General features: G+C 36.6%; 2 protein-coding genes and 1 long non-coding RNA gene across 4 annotated transcripts; 1 reads left to right on the top strand and 2 right to left on the bottom strand.

The window, feature by feature from the left end:
• Positions 1 to 36: 36 nt before the first annotated feature.
• On the top strand, positions 37 to 6,210 carry LOC140948715 (V-type proton ATPase 16 kDa proteolipid subunit c-like). The gene is made up of 4 exons (XM_073397983.1): positions 37 to 213; positions 289 to 447; positions 2,229 to 2,253; positions 4,783 to 6,210. Exons 1-4 carry the CDS (start codon positions 144 to 146, stop codon positions 4,994 to 4,996), a joined length of 468 nt encoding a protein of 155 aa, XP_073254084.1. The 5' UTR covers positions 37 to 143; the 3' UTR covers positions 4,997 to 6,210.
• On the bottom strand, positions 2,740 to 3,435 carry LOC140948716 (uncharacterized). Its single transcript, XR_012167082.1, has 2 exons — positions 3,043 to 3,435; positions 2,740 to 2,878 (listed from the first exon to the last, which is right to left on the bottom strand). It is a non-coding gene; the product is annotated as an uncharacterized lncRNA (long non-coding RNA).
• A 1,008-nt stretch (positions 6,211 to 7,218) lies between the features above and the next one.
• Positions 7,219 to 19,632, bottom strand: LOC140948818 (liprin-beta-1-like). 2 transcript variants are annotated; one of them, XM_073398092.1, is made up of 21 exons: positions 19,368 to 19,632; positions 19,027 to 19,248; positions 17,119 to 17,235; positions 16,585 to 16,699; positions 16,266 to 16,307; positions 16,028 to 16,137; positions 15,448 to 15,637; positions 15,107 to 15,274; positions 14,591 to 14,631; positions 13,489 to 13,580; positions 13,243 to 13,350; positions 12,799 to 13,006; positions 12,427 to 12,484; positions 11,702 to 11,790; positions 11,326 to 11,399; positions 10,681 to 10,729; positions 10,096 to 10,221; positions 9,210 to 9,398; positions 8,603 to 8,794; positions 8,359 to 8,418; positions 7,219 to 7,891 (listed from the first exon to the last, which is right to left on the bottom strand). In XM_073398092.1, exons 1-21 carry the CDS (start codon positions 19,626 to 19,628, stop codon positions 7,844 to 7,846), a joined length of 2,559 nt encoding a protein of 852 aa, XP_073254193.1. In that variant the 5' UTR covers positions 19,629 to 19,632; the 3' UTR covers positions 7,219 to 7,843. The 2 variants fall into 2 exon arrangements, with proteins under 2 accessions (XP_073254193.1, XP_073254194.1); XM_073398093.1 differs by lacking the exon at positions 17,119 to 17,235.
• Positions 19,633 to 20,165: the final 533 nt, after the last annotated feature.

Below are 20,165 nucleotides of genomic sequence, written 5' to 3'. Positions count from 1 at the left end.
GAGCAGAGGTCTGGACAAGGAAAGCACGTGATATTATCACATGATTAACTGTATGCTCGCCGCCATATTGATTAGCAGCTGGTGTTTCTGGTGTTTCGTCATTTCATACTACATTTGATATTAAAAACTTTTGCCAGGAGAAAATGTCTGACCAACCATCTTATGTGGCCTTCTTCGGAGTCATGGGGGCGACTTCCGCAATGGTATTTAGTGGTAAGTGTTCTGTGATTAATAATAAGTCGTGAATCTTCTAGGCCGAAATTGATCTTATGTATGAACACTCTTTAGCTTTAGGTGCTGCTTATGGGACGGCCAAAAGTGGAACAGGGATTGCTGCCATGAGTGTGATGCGACCAGAACTCATTGTGAAGTCCATCATTCCAGTAGTTATGGCCGGTATCCTCGCTATCTATGGTCTTGTTGTAGCTGTTCTTATCGGCAATGGAAGTGAGTGGGCTTGATCATGCGATGAAACCTTGTTAACCTCACTCACCGTACTGTCAAACTGTTGCTTGTTAATAAATATTTTTACAAACAAAACTAAATGATCTTTTTGTCTAGGCAAAAATGAAACTTTTTTTTTGTTTACAGGAGTAGTCTCATTTCAAAATGTCGACTGAAAACAGTTTTTGTCATTTGCATGAAGTCATGACTCAGAAATGTTTTGTACACAAAAAGAACTTTTTGCATTTACTACAAAGTTTTTTTTAAATTTTGAATTTGTTTTTCTTAAGACTGGTGAAAAGTTACTATGAACATATTACACACCAAGTGTATTTACTGTTAAGCTTACGTTTATTTTTAAATAATTTAATAGAAGATGGTGGCTTTTCTAGACACAGATAGGTTATATACCCACGTGACTCATAGGAGCATTGAAAACACACACATGCAATTTCAAAATAATCGGCAAGATAGAAATTGCATGAATTTAAAAGCTATAAGCAATGTAAATACAGAAACAAATTTCAGTTATGGTAATTTAATGGCCATATATAAATAGCATTTGAGCTAACTGATCTACTCTACTTCATAAACCGTTCATAGTAGCTGGTTTTTGATACAAAGGGAATTAAGAGGCCTGCCAGCTCACACTTTTAACATGCCAGGTTAATTATCTTACTCATGGGAACCAGTTGGGTTTGGGGGTGGTTGACATCATCCATCATAGAAAATATAACTAAATTAGCAGGGTTATCTTTAAAGTGCTGGTAACCACTCAAAAAACTAGCTACCTTTAATTTTGAGCCACGTCCTCTTTGGGTATAAAGAGTAAGATACAAGAGTGAGACCTTAAAATTACTTTCAGCAATTGTCGATTGCCAAGCTGCCCACTTTTACATCCTAGCTGTCTACTTCAAAACTTAATGAGAACCCTGAATAGACACTGCATGTAAATTAATCAATGGCAGAATTAACCCTATAAGCCCTCCTTCTCTAATAACTCCAATAAATGGAACAGGCTCTGGTACTTTGTGAACACTTCTTTGTGGTGTAGTCTTGCACTTTTGTTGGTAATGAATGTTAAGTGAACTGGAGTATGCTCATATGTCTTTACACACTACCTTGGACAATGAGAGTACAGTTGACTCCTGATAACTTGAAACTCGTGCTAACTTGAACCAAAGTTGATTTCCTTTAAATTTCTTTCACATGGTTACTGTAACTTGAACCTTCTGCTAACTTGAAGTAATTTTTGTTTCCCTTCAGACAATTGCTATATAATTTTACCCTCGATAACTCGAATCATGTTTTAAGCACGTAACAGGTTAAAAACAAAAATTACAGACTGAAGTTTAAAACATTTAATTTATTTATAAATAATAGTGTCAATTCTTTGTCTTTACTTTTATGTCACTCCAATTCAAATTCAGTGTCCATCCCTGTATATTAATCAGGCTTTGTTGTTTAATTTTCTTTTCAAAATATTTATTTATTTCTCTTGCTGCCCTTAACGTGAAGTTTGCATGATACTTGCATTCTCTCTCAATCCATTCACTTAATTTCTTTTTTATTTCTGGTCATTTGCTTCATACTCCCTATAACTCAAACTTTTTTCAAGAAGATTTGAGTTATCTGGATTCAACTGTATTCACAAGACAAAATGCTCACTCTAATTGGGGGGGTCAGGGGGGGGGGGGGGGGTTAATACTAAAGCCCCTTGCAATTTTAGCTCAAGGGAGGGTGTTAGGAACTGTGACAAACTGATGTTTTGTGTTTTTTTGCAGTTAGCACCGACTACACTCTGTACAAGTGAGTATGATCACTTCGTTAAAAAGAGTTTCATTAAATGGTTATCCATTTTTTTTTTTATTATTTGGTTCCACACCATTTATGTTATGTAAACTGTACATTTAGTTTTGTTAGGTTAACTGAAGGTAATCAATGTACTTGGAGTATATAAAGACTTGTAGCACGATACACATGTACATTAGTGGTTGCTCCAATATATTTTCCTATATCTTTGCAAGCTAATGACGGATTTCATTTAAACTTTCTACCTTACTTCAACAAGGATTGTAGTTAAGTGATATGTTAAAAAAATATCATTTGGAAGAACCTAGGAACAAAAAAATCTTGAAGATGAAAGAAAATAGTTACAAAATCTGCGTGTAACGCGTAACAGCTAATTTGCATGAAATAGTTAAAAAAGTAAAATTTCACCCTTAACACTATCTCATAAAGAAAACTCAACAGAGCAGAAATATTAAATAGGAAAAAACGACACCATACGCAAAATTACAGTTCTCTGCATTTATTTTTCAAATAACGAGAATTATAATTCTAGGGACGGTTTCCATTAAGTGCCTGTGTAACGCTCAAGGTCCAACAGCGCTCCATGCCTTACAAATATAAGGCTAGCGACTTCCAAACGCACCTACAAAAGAAGATAATTCGTCTGAGTAAAGTTCATAAAATTGTTTACCATCGAGTAAGAAAGGTTTTTAAAGATTACTCACGGCGATGAAGAAATAAAGAATTTTCGTGTTCGGAAACTAAACTGTTGTGTACTTTTGATGTGTGAAATTAAATATTACTTACCCAAAAGAAAACCTGTATCTCAGCCTCTAGTTAACAACGGTCGCTGATACACAGCTGCAACACAGTTCAGTTACTGGTCTTCAAATCCTGGTAAGGTTTTTAGTCTTCAGTAGGCTTAAAACAAAGAAATTCTACAAATGGTGAATCGGAAACACATTTCCATTTGAATGCCATGTTTGTCTAAGCGTAACGATCGAATTACCACCACACTCGCAGCAGAGAACTTCCCAAATGAAACTTGAATTCAAGCCATTTTCCAGCCGAAATCCACAAGAAACATCGAAGGAGTCCTGTGTAACCTCTCCTTAGTATCTGGGGGTGTTTTTATAACAAATCAGGGGCAAAAAGCGGGAAAACGTGAGGTAAAAATAGAGTGGACGTCACGATTGCGTTACACAATACCGAGATGAATACCGAAAAGAAAAGCCTTTCAAATAACTGTGGAGGGAAGAAAAGATCAAGAAAAAGAAAGAGGCAGACAAAAAGCACTTCGAGCTTAATAAATTTGTTGTATTTTAGCGATAATAGTCATGCTAAGCAAGCCAAAAAGTCAGATGCCACGCCCAAAAAGGATTCTGGGTAATTTCTAAAATAAGCTGTAGACAAGAATTATACCATGAAAATTTTCCAAATATGTTTCTTTGATGTTAATTACTTAATATCTGGCAAGTAATGATGGTTTGGGAATATTTTACTCATTTTCATAAAAGTGCCCTATGTTACACTGATGTACATGTGTATCGTGCTACAAGTCAAAATAAGCATAAATTCCTATTTCCAAAGGATAAAGTACTGTAGAGGTAGTTTTAAAGTGAACTTAACCAGTACCTCTGAAAACACTCAAAAAGCAAAGGGAGAAAGTTGAACAAAATTGCATTGAAACAGATTTCTCAGAACACAAAAAATCCATGTGCATTAACTGTTGCTATTCATTGATCATGAAAACTATTCTTCCTCATAAAGCATGCTTCAACTCAACTGTAAATTTTAATGAGCAGTTTAAGGACTTGTCATCCTCACTCTATGTGCAAACAGACACTACAACTCCCAGCATGCTGGCCCAACAATGTTAAGAGTTTGTGTTTCCATTTGGACGTAGCTGAGCGTTTGACTGGTTTCAACACAACACCATTCAACAGGATTTGCAAACAGACCCAACATGTAACGTCCAACAGTGTTGGGAGTTATTGACCAACAATAGCAGAGATTTAGCTTCATGTTTTTGGGAAATGGCAAACTTGAATTTTGTGCCACGTGACCAAGTTTGTTCTTGACTTGTCTTTGAGTATTCTTTACTAACTTGTAGAATATAATTAGTAGTTTCACATTATTTTCATCCATAAGAATCATTTTAGACTGTTTTAGTCTGCTCATTTCCTATGTGGAGAAATCTTCAACTTAACTCTGCTGTTTGCCGTAAACGTGAAACTACATCTCTCTAAAATGATGCACACTGTGTATTCACATGTTAAGTGCAGCTTAGGCATAGTTAACTATTAATGAACAGGTAAACCCTAGGGCAGAGGGCTCTCCTTTTTTCTGATAAACTTTGCAACAACTGCACCCATAGAAATCCTGTGTTAATTAGCTTCCCTTGGGGACCCAAGGGTAAGAACTTGTGCAAACTTCTTTCTTCCTCCTGGGGAACTTCCTGTTAGGTCCATGTTCACTACTGTACATTATGTATTCAAAACATGTATGTCAGTGCTTTGACCGTTTGGTTCCATTAATTTTTTGCAGAAGTTTTCTTGATTTGGGTGCAGGCTTGAGTGTTGGATTCAGCGGTCTAGCTTCAGGTTTTGCCATTGGTATTGTTGGAGATGCTGGCGTCAGAGGAACAGCTCAGCAGCCTCGTTTATTTGTTGGCATGATTCTTATTTTGATTTTTGCAGAAGTTCTGGGATTGTATGGCCTGATTGTCGGCTTAATTCTAGTCACAAAAAATTCTTCGTAATCTACTCTCTTATAACACTTCAATTTAATGTATTACAAGTTTGGAACTGGCTGTGTCTTATAGGACTACTGGCTTGACTGATTTTTATCTTGAAAAGTGTGCAAGTAATTAACTTGAAACAACAGCTAGGTTTACGTTTAATAATAATTATTTTGTTACAAAATGCAACTGAAATGTCATGATCAATGTTATCTAAGGCTTCCAGCATGGGATGTATCTGTTTTTCTCAATCTACAGCTCTGTTCTTTATATTTTTTTAAGATTTGTTTTTATCACTGACGTAAGAACAAGGGTCTATTCATAGAATGCTGTTGAATTCTGAAAGTAGCAGCCCTTACTTATGTCAGTATTAGTTACTGATAAGACTCCCCATAATGTGATTGTGAACAGTGTCTAACCAAGGAAATAAGCAAGGAATATTATGTCCACACCATTGGATATTCAAACTCTGACAAAGAATAGTAAGATAACACACTGAGAAAACCACCATCATCATATTTCAAGTGAGAAATTGTCAGGTCACATTATTTGATTTGGTGGATGTTTTTCTTAGTCTGGTCTTCTGTTTTCAGGAATGTAGTAATTTTCGGGAATTTGCCAGCGTTTTTCTGGGTTGAAATGATTCAAAGTAAGTCATCCTGTCTGTTATATGAAAATAATTTCATTCACATGCAAAGTACTATACTCATTTTCATATGAGTGGTAGCTAGTGCACCTTACCTGTCTAAGCTCTGTTTGACAGGCCTATGGTACCTCCAAGTTGGGTTTACTCATTAATTTTACTTCCAGAATTCTACAGCACTGTCAAGAAAAAGATGATTATTATACAGATATGTATGTTTTTAAGAATGATGCTAATAACACCAACAGTTTACGGTAGGCTTCAGTGCATTTCAAGTTTTTGTGCTAGATTTCTTTGTCCTGCTTCTAAAGAGGAACAGTTGATTGCATCTGTTTTGTGTAGATCAAAACAATAATGGCCTCTAGTTGTACCCTTGCTAGTGAATAGGAGGCATCTTGCAGTTCAGGCTTTTGATGGGAAGTACTCAGAATATTTCGCTTGTGAAACAGGTTGCTTGAGGTAGCTTCCAGTTAATTACCAGTAGTGTGATGTATCTATGATTATGTTGATCAAAGACTTTGAGTATTATGTTGAGCAACTGATTACTATAATTGACTGTAAAAGGCGCAGAAATAAATGTTGAACAATATGATGTGTTGGCCAATTACTTAATCTATATGGTCCGCTAATTTTCAATCCTCAGAAACAAATGCAGAACAGTAAAGTGTTTCCCCTTTCACTTAGTACACCATAATAATTATTATTAGTGCAGTTTAAAGACAATCAGAATACTGAAAGTACTTTATTTGTATGGGATGAAGATCACGAAAATCTGGTGACAAATTTTCTGAAGAATTAAACTCCATTCATGAAACTTACCACAAAGTTTAGTTTTTGTCTTTGGAGGGGGAATTTGAGCCTCTGACTGAGCATTAAGGGCAAAAACAATTAACTACAGGGTAAGACTCGTGGATATTATTCGGTAATCCTTGTACAAATTTTCTGATTGGAACTTCACCCCATAAACATAAAAACACGCTATTTTGCAGTACTGTTATACAAAGCCTGGGTCACCTGGGATTTTAGATAAAATCTTTGGAACATTTCCTTTTTCCTCATTGTTGAATACAATTTTGTAGCAGTTTGGTTGGGAAGTAATAATTGTTTGGCAAGGATGAAGGATTGTGAAATAGAGGATATTACATGGCCACGCGGAGATACGAGATGTATCTTCGAGTGTTGAAAAATATTTCATGAGTGAGCGTACCGAACAAGTGAAATATTTTTTCAACACTCGAAGAGAAATTTTGTATCTCCAAGGGGCCATGTCATGTTCTATTTGTTATATAAACACCAGTGAAATACAAAACCATTTACCTTCAATAGTCTTTTGGTGTGGAAGGCGCGATTTATTATGAAGCCAAAGCAATGGTGATATTTTCCCATGTGAAGATATCAAGTTTTCGCGGGAAAGCTCACCTGGTATTTCATTGGTGTTTATATAATAAGTTGGTTTTGTAACACTGAGATTTGATATGTTGGATGTTAACCAACCATATTGAAGTTAAGCAAATTTTAAAACTAGCAAACTCTGCAATACATTTTTCTCCAAAAGCAAATACAAAAAAAACAAAATCAAAATAAGAAACATGCTCCCAAGAAGAGTGTGTCAACTTAATTTTATTAGTTATTGTATGATAATAAACTATTATAAGCATATAAATGTAGAGAATTTCGGTACGGTTATAAAATATCTTTAGCTTTAGTACCTAGTCTGTTTAGAAAACAACTCTGTTCTCTAGACCTCTTGCCAATTCCCTCATCATCATCTATTAACCAACAGAAGCATGGCTAGCAAACCATATAAATGGGCCAAATTAATTTGCCCGATATATGCATAACAGAACTAGCCAATCAGGATGAAGTATTCAATTCTTGTGGACTGCTTGTGAAGCCACGCATGCAAAAAAAATAGATGTGGTATCTTGCAAAAGGAAACCATTTAAAATCTAATCTATACAATGCTGATTAAAAAATTTGATTGCTAGAATGCAACTAGCTCCTATGAGAGTTGACAAGGACCATTTTTTAAACCTGGATTGGACAGATCAGATCAACCCCTGCAATCTTTTCTCATATAGTGAACAACAGGGATTGACCTAATCTGTTCTGATCCAGGTTTTGTCAAGGCCTGTTGACAAAGCAGTTCCTCTGTTATTCTCTGTTATGCTCCTTACTTCGTGGACAGGAAATTCAGTGCAACCAGTCAAAGGAAACACTCTTTACTAGATAAGGGCATCCCTGGCATTATGTCTTTCTTCTTTCAACATGTGCTACAAAATGGAACAAAGGAGAAAATAATAGTTTGGTTAAAATGATTCCCAAAGTATTTTCCTCGCCAATAATGCCTTTCTCCTGTTGTTGTTGCTGTTTTTTTTTCTTGGGTGTAGAATTTCTTATTTTGAACTGTGTTGGGTGAAAACAATCAAATAGAAAAGTATTACAGCAAAGCTGACTCCAGATCTTCTCCTTAATGGACACCCTTCTCTAGGCGCATCTGAATCTTACACACTGTAACACCTATTATAATGTGATGTTGTTTCAGGTTGGCCGACCCATAAGAATGCAAATGACTATGAGTGATAATCAAAACACAAATACAATGTAGTGAAGTGATCCCTGAGATCTGGTGAACAGGAAATCCCAGTTATCAGTCTGTAAAACTTATGACTTTCTTCATACAGATTTAATCAATAAATCAATAACTGCAATTATTAGCAAAACAAATGTCAGTACTTACTGTTAGAGAGTCAAGTTCCTGAGAGAAGGCACCTATTGTTCCTGAAACATGTTCATCAGTCTAAAAAATAAAAAAATTATCTCACACTTGTGAACTGATAAGCCAGCTTAGAAAGTATCTTGTCGTTATGTAGTAATAATTATCGTTTCATTGCACTTTCAAAATTGACCACTCCACCAAAAAGCTCTGCCACATAATCTAGTACTCATTCAAAGCTACCATTCTTGCAGATGGTTGTAAATACCTGAAGACTGCCTTCATCATCACTTCTCATCCTGGATCGGATGGGGTCAGTTGACCTTCTACCTCGCTGCATGACATAAGACTTTAGTGCTGGAGGCACTTCAAGGTCCATTGGACATACATAGTCATCCAGTTCCAGGTCCCCTTTCCCACGCTTCCGGAGAGCACCCAAAGATACTGTCCTTTTCACAATCTATTACAATTCCGGACAAGCAAGTGAAACAATTTAGTCAACTGTACTGAAAATATGGTTCTTTGGATGACAAAAACAAACTCAACAGTTGATGAATGATTTGTCTCAACACATGTTGAAATCATGATTTTTTTTTATCTTCTAGGGTGAAATATAAATATGATAGAACATAATAATTTTGTCTCAAAAACATTACTGCGGCTTGCTCAAAACACCAATCTTGGACTGCATATCTTTCCCAATTCAAGTTAGTTCTTTTCAGAAACATTCTAGGCATTAGCTATTCAGTTGGATATAAATTTTTACAGTTTGTGTTTTAGAGGGGAAATGTTTTCAAGTCAGCTAGACATTCCTTATCTTCTGAGAAGGGAAGTTAAAATATCCAAGAAAGCAGTCAACTATGTTTTGACTCTACCTTGTGTTTGATGCCAGGCATTAGCTGCTGAAATGTTGGGTCAGCGGCAGCTTCTTCCTTCACACAATGACACTCTGCTCCTACGAGTGACTGGAAGTGAGTTGCTAAATGCCTTCGAAGGAGTGTTTTACTAGTTGGGATGGACAATAATGCTGCCAGACTCTCTGCCGTGAAGCGGGGATCAAGAATCTGTAAGTGATAGTGTGAATGTAAATTGAATTAAAGGTTAAAAGATTATGTTATGTAAAATAGAAGTTTACCTTTGACTTGCAAGAAGTTAGCTACATCACTGAGTAAGTTTCAATAAACTGTTCTTTCCTGCACATGCAGGTTACTAGCTTGTCCCATTATATTTTCAATAGACAGGCAAATAATGTCTTCAAGGAAACCGTAGTTTCGTGAGGACATAACACATCAAGGCTGTCAGTTGCTTGAAGCCCACACAGTTAGCTCTAAAATCCAGGTTAACTTAAATTAACTAGAGAACTAGCGAACATATTATGAGTTGCCATATGCTTACCAGCCCTGGATTTGTACTAATCATCCTTCAAGTAACTCAGCCCAAGGTAAACTCTCCAACTTCAAACCCCACCCCTTACCCTAACCCTCTCAGAGGGGTGGCCAAGGCCTGGAAGAAAAAACCCCACTTATTTAGTTAATTAAAATAGAGCTCACAACCATCATCTTCCAATAGAGATATGTTGTGCCAGAAAGAAGATGATAAGAGTACTTACAATATTTTCTTTCATTTTATCTGTCAACTAAGTTATCAGACTGCAGTTAAAATAATTTTAACTGGATGCCAAAAGTACAATAATATTATTGTACTTTAGGGATCCAGCAACACATCCTACTTCAGCAAGGGTTAACAAACATAAGCTCTTACCATGAGTGCTCCATGCACACCACTCCCTCTGAGGTTTGGTGCATATTCAGCTAAATCCACCAACCTCAACCACTCTGTGACTCTGCCATTTGTCCAAAGTAATACATCAGCACCTTTTAACCATGACTAAATGAAATTAATAGTAAAGAAATAAAGAAACATATGCAGAGGCTACTTTGAATGCCTCAGTGTAAGTATACCAAGAATTATATACCCTATTTCTCCTTTGTTTAGCACAGGTTTATTGCTTGCGATTGTCCAGAAATTGGATATTACTGTACATGAAAATGATTGAAGCAATAAAATTAATCATATATGACAGCTTAAAGAGCAAAATGTAACACACAACAAAGTCTATCCTTTGCTATTCTGTCTACCTTTAAAAATGCAAATTACACAATGTTTGATTAATGGTAGACTTAGTTTCACCCTATTATTACCAGTCATTAAGACTTGAAGTAACAGTCACTCATACAGAAATCGCCAGGTTTCAAGGAAATAACTCAAGTTTTTTTTAAAAATATAATTATGCTTTTATCGGTATTGTGGATTATTTAGTGTAGATGGAGGCTTAAGAAACCATACCTCATCCACAGGATGTCTCTTCAGACAGTTTGGATGGAAATTGTGTAATCTGCAACATGAACATTGATTTAACTACAACTTGCTAAATAAGAGCATTATTTTTGCAGAATTTCAATTATTAGTAGATTGCAAGGTGAAATAGAGGGGTATGCACAGCACTCCCTCCCAACCAGAATACATACACCCACAAGTCTCTCACTCCTACTCAAGATATAAAGCTTTATTATTATTGCTTTTATATTTCTGATAACAAAAGTTTCAAATGGTTTTGGCCACATAAACTGTTAAAAACCAATATTACGTCAGACAAGTTTTAATTTAAAAAAAACAACACTAAACTAGTTACAACAGTAACATCACAATAATAACATACTGAAAAAATTATCCTTATTTAATATGCAAGAACTTGCTTTTGTCATAACGGAAAAGTAAATAAACAGATTCCAAAGCCCATTTAGCTTTAGTTGCTGATATGAATTTCAGAATTATTTCTTCACAAACTGAAAAAAGAACAACGAAGAAGGGTGGTGTTTTTTCACTTAAAAATGTTATTGTGTAACATGTATAGTTTCAACAGTTGGGAGCTTTCAAGTTTTCATATTTAAGATAAAAAGCTTAGGCATGAGGTACTAAAGTAGAATTTACCTGAGGCACTGTATGGCCCGCTTGATACTGATATGGTGAAGTGCATTATGTACCTTGAGATGAAGCATGTCACTCTACCATTACACAAGAAAATCAAACATTAAAATTTATACTTAAATCATGAATACTCATTGCTCCAAATATATAGGGTTTAGGAGGAACAGGGTCCACTTGTACCTCTCAGATTCACAAGAACTGGTTATTATAGATTCTCATAAATTATGTCAGAGAACCGGGAAATTTAAACAGATTTCAATAGCACTGGGTGTTCAGAATAACTTGTTTTTAAGTTAATCATCAAGACCTGTCATCTGTATTTATAACATGAACCAACAACTTTAGTAATACTGGAATTTTCTTCTTTTTCTTTACTTACAAATGTGAGATAGTTTAACATGCGCCCATCAACAGAGCCTTCACTGAAAGCATCTTTGTACTGTGGTAAGCCAATATCTTCAAGCCAACCTAAAAAGTAATTGGGAAACTTCTATATCACAAACTTTACAAAAATATTAACAGCTAATACTTAATTTGGTCACAAAAGGGCCTTAAGATAGGCAGTGTGGCTGTGAGCTACTGAACTCCTTGAGTGATGATATTTCAGACATATACTTAATATGTAGATTTTGCCAGAGGTAAAAGCAAAGCTTCCGTTTATGGATTTTAAATTTACTGCAGACAGTGAACTTGACAATATTGAAAAGAACACAATTTATTGGAAACCCATGTGACTGAAAAACATAAACTTGAGCCCATGATCAATTAAAAGCTAACAACTGGTAGGCAGAAAACTTCAAGAAAGCATGTGGCCTCAATGAGTTGGCATCTAAGCCCACAACACCGGTCAGCGGATACCCTGTTTTGACACCTGTCAATTGACCATGATATAGATGTATATTATCAGGTTAACACAGGTTACAGGCCCTTACACTAGCTAGAAAAAAATTGACATTTCACAATGGTTTCCCTGGGGTGTGGACGGACAGGTGGACAGGTGTACATTTTCTTAGGTATGGGGCTCCGCTCATGTGCGCATGAAGGTCCACTATAACCCAATTTGCTGAAAAATTTTTGTGATATATTTCTCATTTCAGAACATACCTAAGACCCAATGATTACTTAGCCTGCCCATAACATCTGGACCTTCTGAAACTAATGCCTGTATATAGACACAAATCAAGCAAATCACATACATGATTGCAACATTAAATACAAGAATGGAAATGACGTACTCACAGAAACATTCCTAGGGCAGGTGATAATTCTAGATGTACTTTACAGTCATTTTACTTTCCCTGGGTGTAAGACGCTAGGTGCTACCTCACATTGGGGGGTGGGATGGGGAATGGAGGATGCCTTAGATTAGCAGCATGCTGACAAATCTTCATTCGAAGCTGAAGCCAAACTGTGCATAAAAAAGTCTCTGGCTTCTTGGGTATAAGTATTATTTTAAACTTACACAAAGAAACAAACCTGTAGTGCCAACTGTAATTTCTTTCTGTGTAATGGATTCTTAAAACCCAAGTCTTTTTCAAGCTGGGAAGGTGATGCTCTTAGTAGGTCCTGACCACAGGTTATATGCCGGCCACACTGTAAAGAGTATTGCCCTAATCCAAGATCATCTAACCAGCTTACTACCATCTGTGGACTCCATTGACCAAATGGAAGCTCCAGCTGGTCACTGAATAGTATGACACAAACAAGCTTAAATGCGTTTTAGCTACTTTTTTAAATGTTAACAAGAAAACCATAAGAAACACAAAATTTAATACAACCACACAGCAGTCTGCATGTTTCATCAAACTGAGTTTATCATCAGTTGCTGGTATAACACTTTTTTTATATCCTGATAGTTAAAGTCATGACCCTATATTACAAGACAAGAGCTTTTAAAAAAATTGATAGTGTGCTAGTTACCCATAATCTCTGTGATTGTGATTGGTGAATCTCTTGAGATCAAGAGTTTTCACCGCAGGACCAACGCGTTCATTAGGATTCATGCTAAGAGATTTTGTCCTTCGTAATCTGTTGGGAGAAAAATTTCACTTTTTTATTCCTTGATCTTAATTAGCTGCTTTTTAATATATACCAGTAACTCTAATAAAAAAAAAAATAATACAATGCATTTGATAGAAATCAAGAAAGACTAGTCCAGTCACTTACTTAATAAATGCTTTTCCAAATTTGCTTAAGTTCTTTTTCTTTTCCTCGTCTTGATTCTGAGAAGGATTTCTCTCTTGCTCTTTAGCAATGTCCTAAAGTAAGCAAGGACAAGCAGACAAGATCAGTTAAACTGAGAACAACTCAGCTCTCCACAAGAGGTGACACATGTTAAGTAATACCAGTACAGTATGCTGCATCTATGGGGTGAATTCAAAAGACAATTTAAAGAAAACAGACGGTAAATTGCTGTTGCCTGAAATACCTAAAAGTCTGAAAAATAAAAAATCTAAAAGCCGTAACTATTCATCCTACTTCTACCTTTAGAGGCAACAAGGCCGAGCGGTTAAAGCACCGGACTTGTAATTTGGAGGCCCCGAGTTCAAGTGCCACCCTGACCACTAGCTGGATTTGTTTATGGTAGTCCCGAGTTCAAATCCTTGGCTACGCCTGTAAATAACCAACTAGTTTGTCTCTGGCCAGTTGGGAGTCTTAACCCTGTTAAGTTCAATTTGAATTTTTTGTTTCAGGCATTTGTATTAGTTGAGAATCATGCCCTCATTTCAAAATGAACATAATAGAAGGTAGGAGCATTAACTAACTTGACATTTTTTATTCTTGTTTTGCATATAGTATAGTTATTTATCTTGGGTTACCGGTCGTGACAAAATCTCTTAGATGCTGGACAAACTCTCGCCACTCAGCACAATAAAAAATCTTTACATTTACAGTCATGTAACAGTTTCATTAACATCTGATGAAGAGGATTGTTGTTCAAGAATTGAAATTAGGAATTCACTTACAACTCCTATTACTGAAAATTTGAAGGAAATAAGAGGTTGATGAACTTTTCCCCCTAACTAATAATAGAAATAATGTCTCCCAAAACTTTGCACGTCGTGGTGAGTATAGCACAATCCAAGTTGAGCACTGGTGGGCAGGGTTAGAAAATGAATGGATAATTTTTTGTGAAAGCTCTATTACATAAAATTATCATTATTATTTTTACTATATTATAACAAATAGCTTTTATATTCCTTTCAAGTTAGTGACAGTACAGTGTACATGAATTTGTAAATTTGACTAACAAATTAACACATTGTACCTTTATTTGTAAATGCTCTTTATCTGCATGATCTGTCGCAACTGAAGTGCAAAAAGAGGACAAGTTTTTAAATTTAACTTACCCGTATAGTATCCTTGTATTACATGTACTTTCTTTTATCATTTAAAGAATCCTATTTTTCTGGAGAAATCCAATGATTTTTGTAGATCAATGTCTAAATCAAAAGGAGTAACCACAGAAATGACACATTTGTGATTTCCAAACTTGACTGTGTGCAATCAAATACTCTACAGCAAAAAGCAGCAAAGAAAGGTTGGGTGGTTATCATAAATTAAAGATGGAGTTCTTAAGTCCAAAGCTCCTGTGTGTTTCATGGAGACAGTTAATTGTGAAAGAATTTTTAAAGAGGTTTCTACACTGATGTCAATATGCGTAAAGTCCTAGTGATTTCTCCTTGAAAACTTGGGCAAATTGAACCTTCAAGAGAAAAGAAAAACCAAGTTCGTTGTACAACAGTATAGCACCAAAATTTGCTATACATTAGACAGCCCATACCTAAACTAGGTTCACTTGAGCTTTTATGTCCTCTTAGTTTCATAAGGCCTTTGCCAAATGATGTTCTAATACCATGTCTCTTCCTGTTTGATGGACTTGGAGGGGTTTGTGTCTTAAGGGCTCTTAAACTTGGTGTCACAGGATTGTTTACTGCTTGAGTATATGATTCTGAGAAGAAAAAAAAAAGCACATCAACATACCAGCACTAACTTAAACAAATTTGAGCTTGAGGTAATAGGTTAACTGGAGCATGAAAAAGGAACATGGAGCACGTTACCAATGGACAGTGAACATGAATGAGAGGTTTAAGATATCATTATGGTGGAAAGTTAGCTAGGCACCTGTAAGCAGTCCAGGCCGACTGTGAGAACTTGGAGTCTGATGGCCGTATGGCTCTGGACTACTTGTACTGCTAGGTGTTGTCAAAGCATCTGCACTGTGAACACTGCTACTGTCCATACCATCTAGTGAAACAACCGGGCTTCCATCAGAACCTTTCTGCTGGTTTGCTTTCATAAGCATCTCTTCTATCTTAAAATCAATAATATCATTGACAATGTCAAATTGCTGAGCTGAGAACCCTTCAATTTCATAAGGCTATTATTTCTTTACGAATCACAGAGTTCAAATCAACTTTAATGTTCCAAGACTTCTCTCCTGATGAGTAGAAGAGAATCCTGGGAAAGATGTTGCATCCAAATATGCATTCAATTTTTTGGGGTAACCATCATTGAACTCTCATCATGGCTTCTACTACATAGAGCCAGATAAAGACAGGACAGCGATACTTCCAAATGATAACCAAATCAACGGGAGGCTTATTAAAACTAGTACAAGCTACTTCTGACCCTTAAAAACATTAATATTCATGTTTTTCGCAAGTTTTGTAAAATCAGCAAACCTGTTAAAGGAATCACTCACTCTTTTAAACTTAAGAATTGATTGTTGAGCTTCCTGTAACTGTTGGTCCTTTTCTTGGCAAGATGCTGTTAAGGAGTCAACTTCCATTTTCAATTGGTTTACCTCTGAGGCTATCAAAGGAAAAAGGACCTATTAGCGCAGTTGAGTTTGATGCTATACCACTTTTTGTAAGCTTCCTAATTAGAAGCATGTTCAAACTTCCACTAGTAAAAATGATTATAGCTGCAACATGAAATACCTTTTTCTCTCAGCTGTGATTTCAAAGCCATAGAGGGCTGACCTGGTGGTGGAATAGAAACAGCCATTTACAGTCTGCATGTACAGCACTTAGCATCCTACTACTTAATTAAGTGGAAATAAAGGCACTTCACCAATTTAGAAGGTTCACAAGCCTAGTTATTAGAGCTTATGTTTGTTAAACCTAAGAACCCTTTGCTGAGAATTCTTATGAATTAGCAAGTGTACTCAGATGGAATCTAGGACCAATTTATTAAGCAAAAATTGTGCCATCAGTACATAACAAGCGAAGCCGCTAGCTATCTGTACCTTTTTATTACCTTCTGTATGATCGGCTCTATTTAGTGTTTCTTGCTCATCTAGTAGCACCTCAATGTGGTCTTTTAACATTTCAATTTCCATGTCTTTCTCTGCTAACAGGCTTTCATATCTTTCCTGTAGAATATACAACAAGTAAGTGTCAGTGATCCAGCCAACAAAATGGTGAACAAAATTAATCAGCATTGTGTCAAAAGAGGCTGTGCAGCCAAGTAGTTAGCATGTTGGACATTGTAAGTCCAGGTCCCGCTCTGTTCACTAGCTGGATTGTTTTGCTTTTATTGTTTTTTTTTTTTGTGGGGGGGGGGGGGGGGGGGCTCAAGTACAACTCCTCTGCCATGCATGTAAATAGCTTACTGGTCTGTCTTTTACAAGGTGAGAGTTATAATCCTTGAGGTTTGTTCTGGTCAACATCTTTACCCCACCAGCCTTGGGCAATAAACACCACAAGGTCACTCTCCTAACTTCCACAGACACAATATACTGGCTGGGCTGGGCATGATGAAAGGTACATGTATACCATAAGAGTAACGTACCGTGCCTTCTGTTGAACCACTTCCTGGATTTACTTTGTTCAGGGCTTTTTGTAGTGAAGAAACCTCTGTCTCCAACTCTAGTTTTTTCTTTAACAGATTTGATGACTTCAAAGCCTCCTAAAGACCAAAATAATAGCAACCCATAATATTAAAATGTTTATACTTCTACATGAGAAATTTCTGCAATTTGATTGGCTTAGAGCAGTGGTATTTCAGCTTAATTTGAAATACCTACGTGTGAAAATTACAAACCTTTTGCGGGTAGTATTATAAACAAATAATATCATGATTTGTATGTGATATTTGGCATAAATACCACTCGTGATATTTCGAAATTGTCTCAAATTTTACTCGCCTAACGGCTCGTGAAATTACGTATAACAATTTCGAAATACCACTTGTGGTATTTATACGAAATATCACTACAAATCATGCTATTACCTATACAAATTCAATCTCTACTTTAATTTTTTTCTAATTTGATTTATTTTCACAAACAGTTTTCTCTTGACACAAGCCATCCACAAATTATGGTTATGTGGTTCTCGTCAATATCCCACCATCGGGAAAACTGATAGATAAACAGTGTTTTACTAACACTTTCCCAAAGAACACACACAAACAAATTTTAACCCTCTTTGTAATCCTTTATTACAGGAACCTGCATGGTTTTTAGCCACCAGTGAGAACAGAGTATACAATATATTTTGCCTGTCCTAAACAGGTTCTTAAATGGACTGTGTTGGCTTTCCTACTTTAGGTTTTGTTTTTGTCCTAAACAGGATGGGGTATTGGCCAAGGTTCTGATGAACCATTGGTGGCACCCCTGTTCCCAGTGTCAAGCTCCCATCCCTCCTGAGGAGAAAATTTTGTTTCGCAGAGATGAAAGTTTTTTTTAATTACATTGAAATCACATTGAGATTCTTAATCACTTCATTGTAACATGAATATTTGGATGTATGTGACCCTGCCCACACACCAAACGGCTCATCATAGAATGGAACAAGAACACTCTTACAGCGGTGTTCAGTCTCACTTGCTTGGAGATTAGATCGAGAAATGAGGAGGCAATTAATTCTACACAAAACAGGATTTACTCACTAAAGGTTTTGTACTTCCTAGTTTAGCGACGTTAAGCATTCTTCAGGATATTTACTTTTTATTTGTTTCTGAATTGATTTAGTATGCGTGTTAGCGACGACCAGAAATACATGTGCTGTCGCAGGCTATATACGCGTGTATAAATACACGAAAATTCAAGGGCCTTGAATCCAGAGAAATTACAACATTACCAGCGATCAAAAAAGTGATTTACATGGCACATCATTTCAATCATTGCCGAAAATAAACCGCGTCCTCATCACAAGACTCATTTGCATACAATGAAAGTTTACAACATCTGACCATCGCAGTTTTGCTAAGTAAGCAGGGGCGGATCTAGGGGGAGGGTGTAGGGGTGCGCACCCCCCCCCCCCCGAGATGACCTGCGGTTTTCTAATACAACTGGGATTCTGCAAAAAAATATAAACTATGTGGTTTATTGGTGTTGAAGTAGAGCAAGAGACGAGTGCACCCCCTCCTAACAAAAAACCTGGATCCTCCCCTGGTAAGATTCTTCTTTTTTTTTTTTCGACCACTCAGTACAGTGTTCAATTGTTCCATAGTAATCAAGCTTTCAAGCGATGGACCGACATGTTTTCGAAAAGCTCTCTATTTAATCTTTCCTAAGCTTTCTTCGCAAAACATGGGTGGCTTTGGTTACACAACGATCCTTATTCCCAGTTTCCCGGGCCTCAGCTAGGAATGCCTCGCACAATGAACCCCCTTTTGTGTCGTAAATACGAAGAAAAACAGGTTGCACATTATGAGTCTCGCTGCTTACGCAAGCGAGACTAATTCTATACTCACGCTATCAAGCAGTTGTTCTGCTTCTTCTAATTTTATTTGCATTTCCTCTTTCGTAAACTCCAGATCTCTTATTTTCTCTCCCTGAGCTTCTACTTGATCCGTAAGAACACTAACTTGTAAGATCATCGATTCTTTTTCCGCTTCTAATCTACTGACCAACGAAATATGTGCTTCACCATTTGTCAAAGGCTCGCCTTGATGTCGTTCACTTTTGAAGGTTGTCTACATGAGGAATTGAATATAAAAGTTAAAAACAAACAAACAAACAAACATTTCGTCAGCAATTACGCAAGTAAAAATAAAGGTAAATTGTCTGCGAACAAAGTTATCAGTTTGTTTACCTGCATAGATCTCAACCAATCAATGAGAAGAGCAACGGTTGACTCAGGAACTTCAATTGCTGCCCTGGTATCAATAGGCAACTCTTCGACATGAGTCCTAAGCTCTTCCACTAGGGAGAGAATTCTATTGTTGGTTGTTACATGACCATGATACTGACGTTTTAAGCTTTCCATTATAAGTTGGTCATCAGAAATGAGTCCGTCCATTTTCTGTAAGGCTTCAGCTAACATCGACGCTGCGTCACTCGCTGCAGCCGCCATCTTGAATCTACTGCATGTAAAGTGATCCAGTTTCCGCTGAGCCGCCAAAACCGGAAAAGAACTTGCAGCACGTTTGGCATGCGAATTAGGTGGAGTTTGGAATGTCATCCGTGCGGGATAAGAGCTCATAACCCGAACAACTTCTATTTATTCGTGTTGCGGCGTTTTCACCAACCACTTTATTTTAAGAACGATTTCTGGCGCAACTCAAGAATAGTTTTTGAGACACAATCCTAAGAACCAATCAACAAAACTTACTACAGACGGCTACAGACCTGAAAATGGTATTGACCATCAAAATGTGATGCTCAAAAATACCATTTACATTCAACACCAATGACGTTTAGTTTTCCTTCTTCCTATCTTTTTACTTCAAATACGGTTATAGACCGATGTTTACTTGAAAAATTGAGAAATCGACGCTGTTTATATTTAAGAGTCTTAACCGACGTTTCGGCAATGCTGCCTTCTTCAGGGTACAAAGTTAGCCTGAGATCATGCGCCCCATCTCCCTATAATCCCTTTATGTCTCTCTTC

The sequence above is a fragment of the Porites lutea genome, chromosome 9, assembly GCF_958299795.1.
Source record: "Porites lutea chromosome 9, jaPorLute2.1, whole genome shotgun sequence".
In the NCBI taxonomy this organism is placed as follows: Eukaryota; Metazoa; Cnidaria; class Anthozoa; order Scleractinia; family Poritidae; genus Porites; species Porites lutea.
Note: the sequence above shows the minus strand (reverse complement) of the source record. Positions and strands in the feature narration are given on the sequence as shown.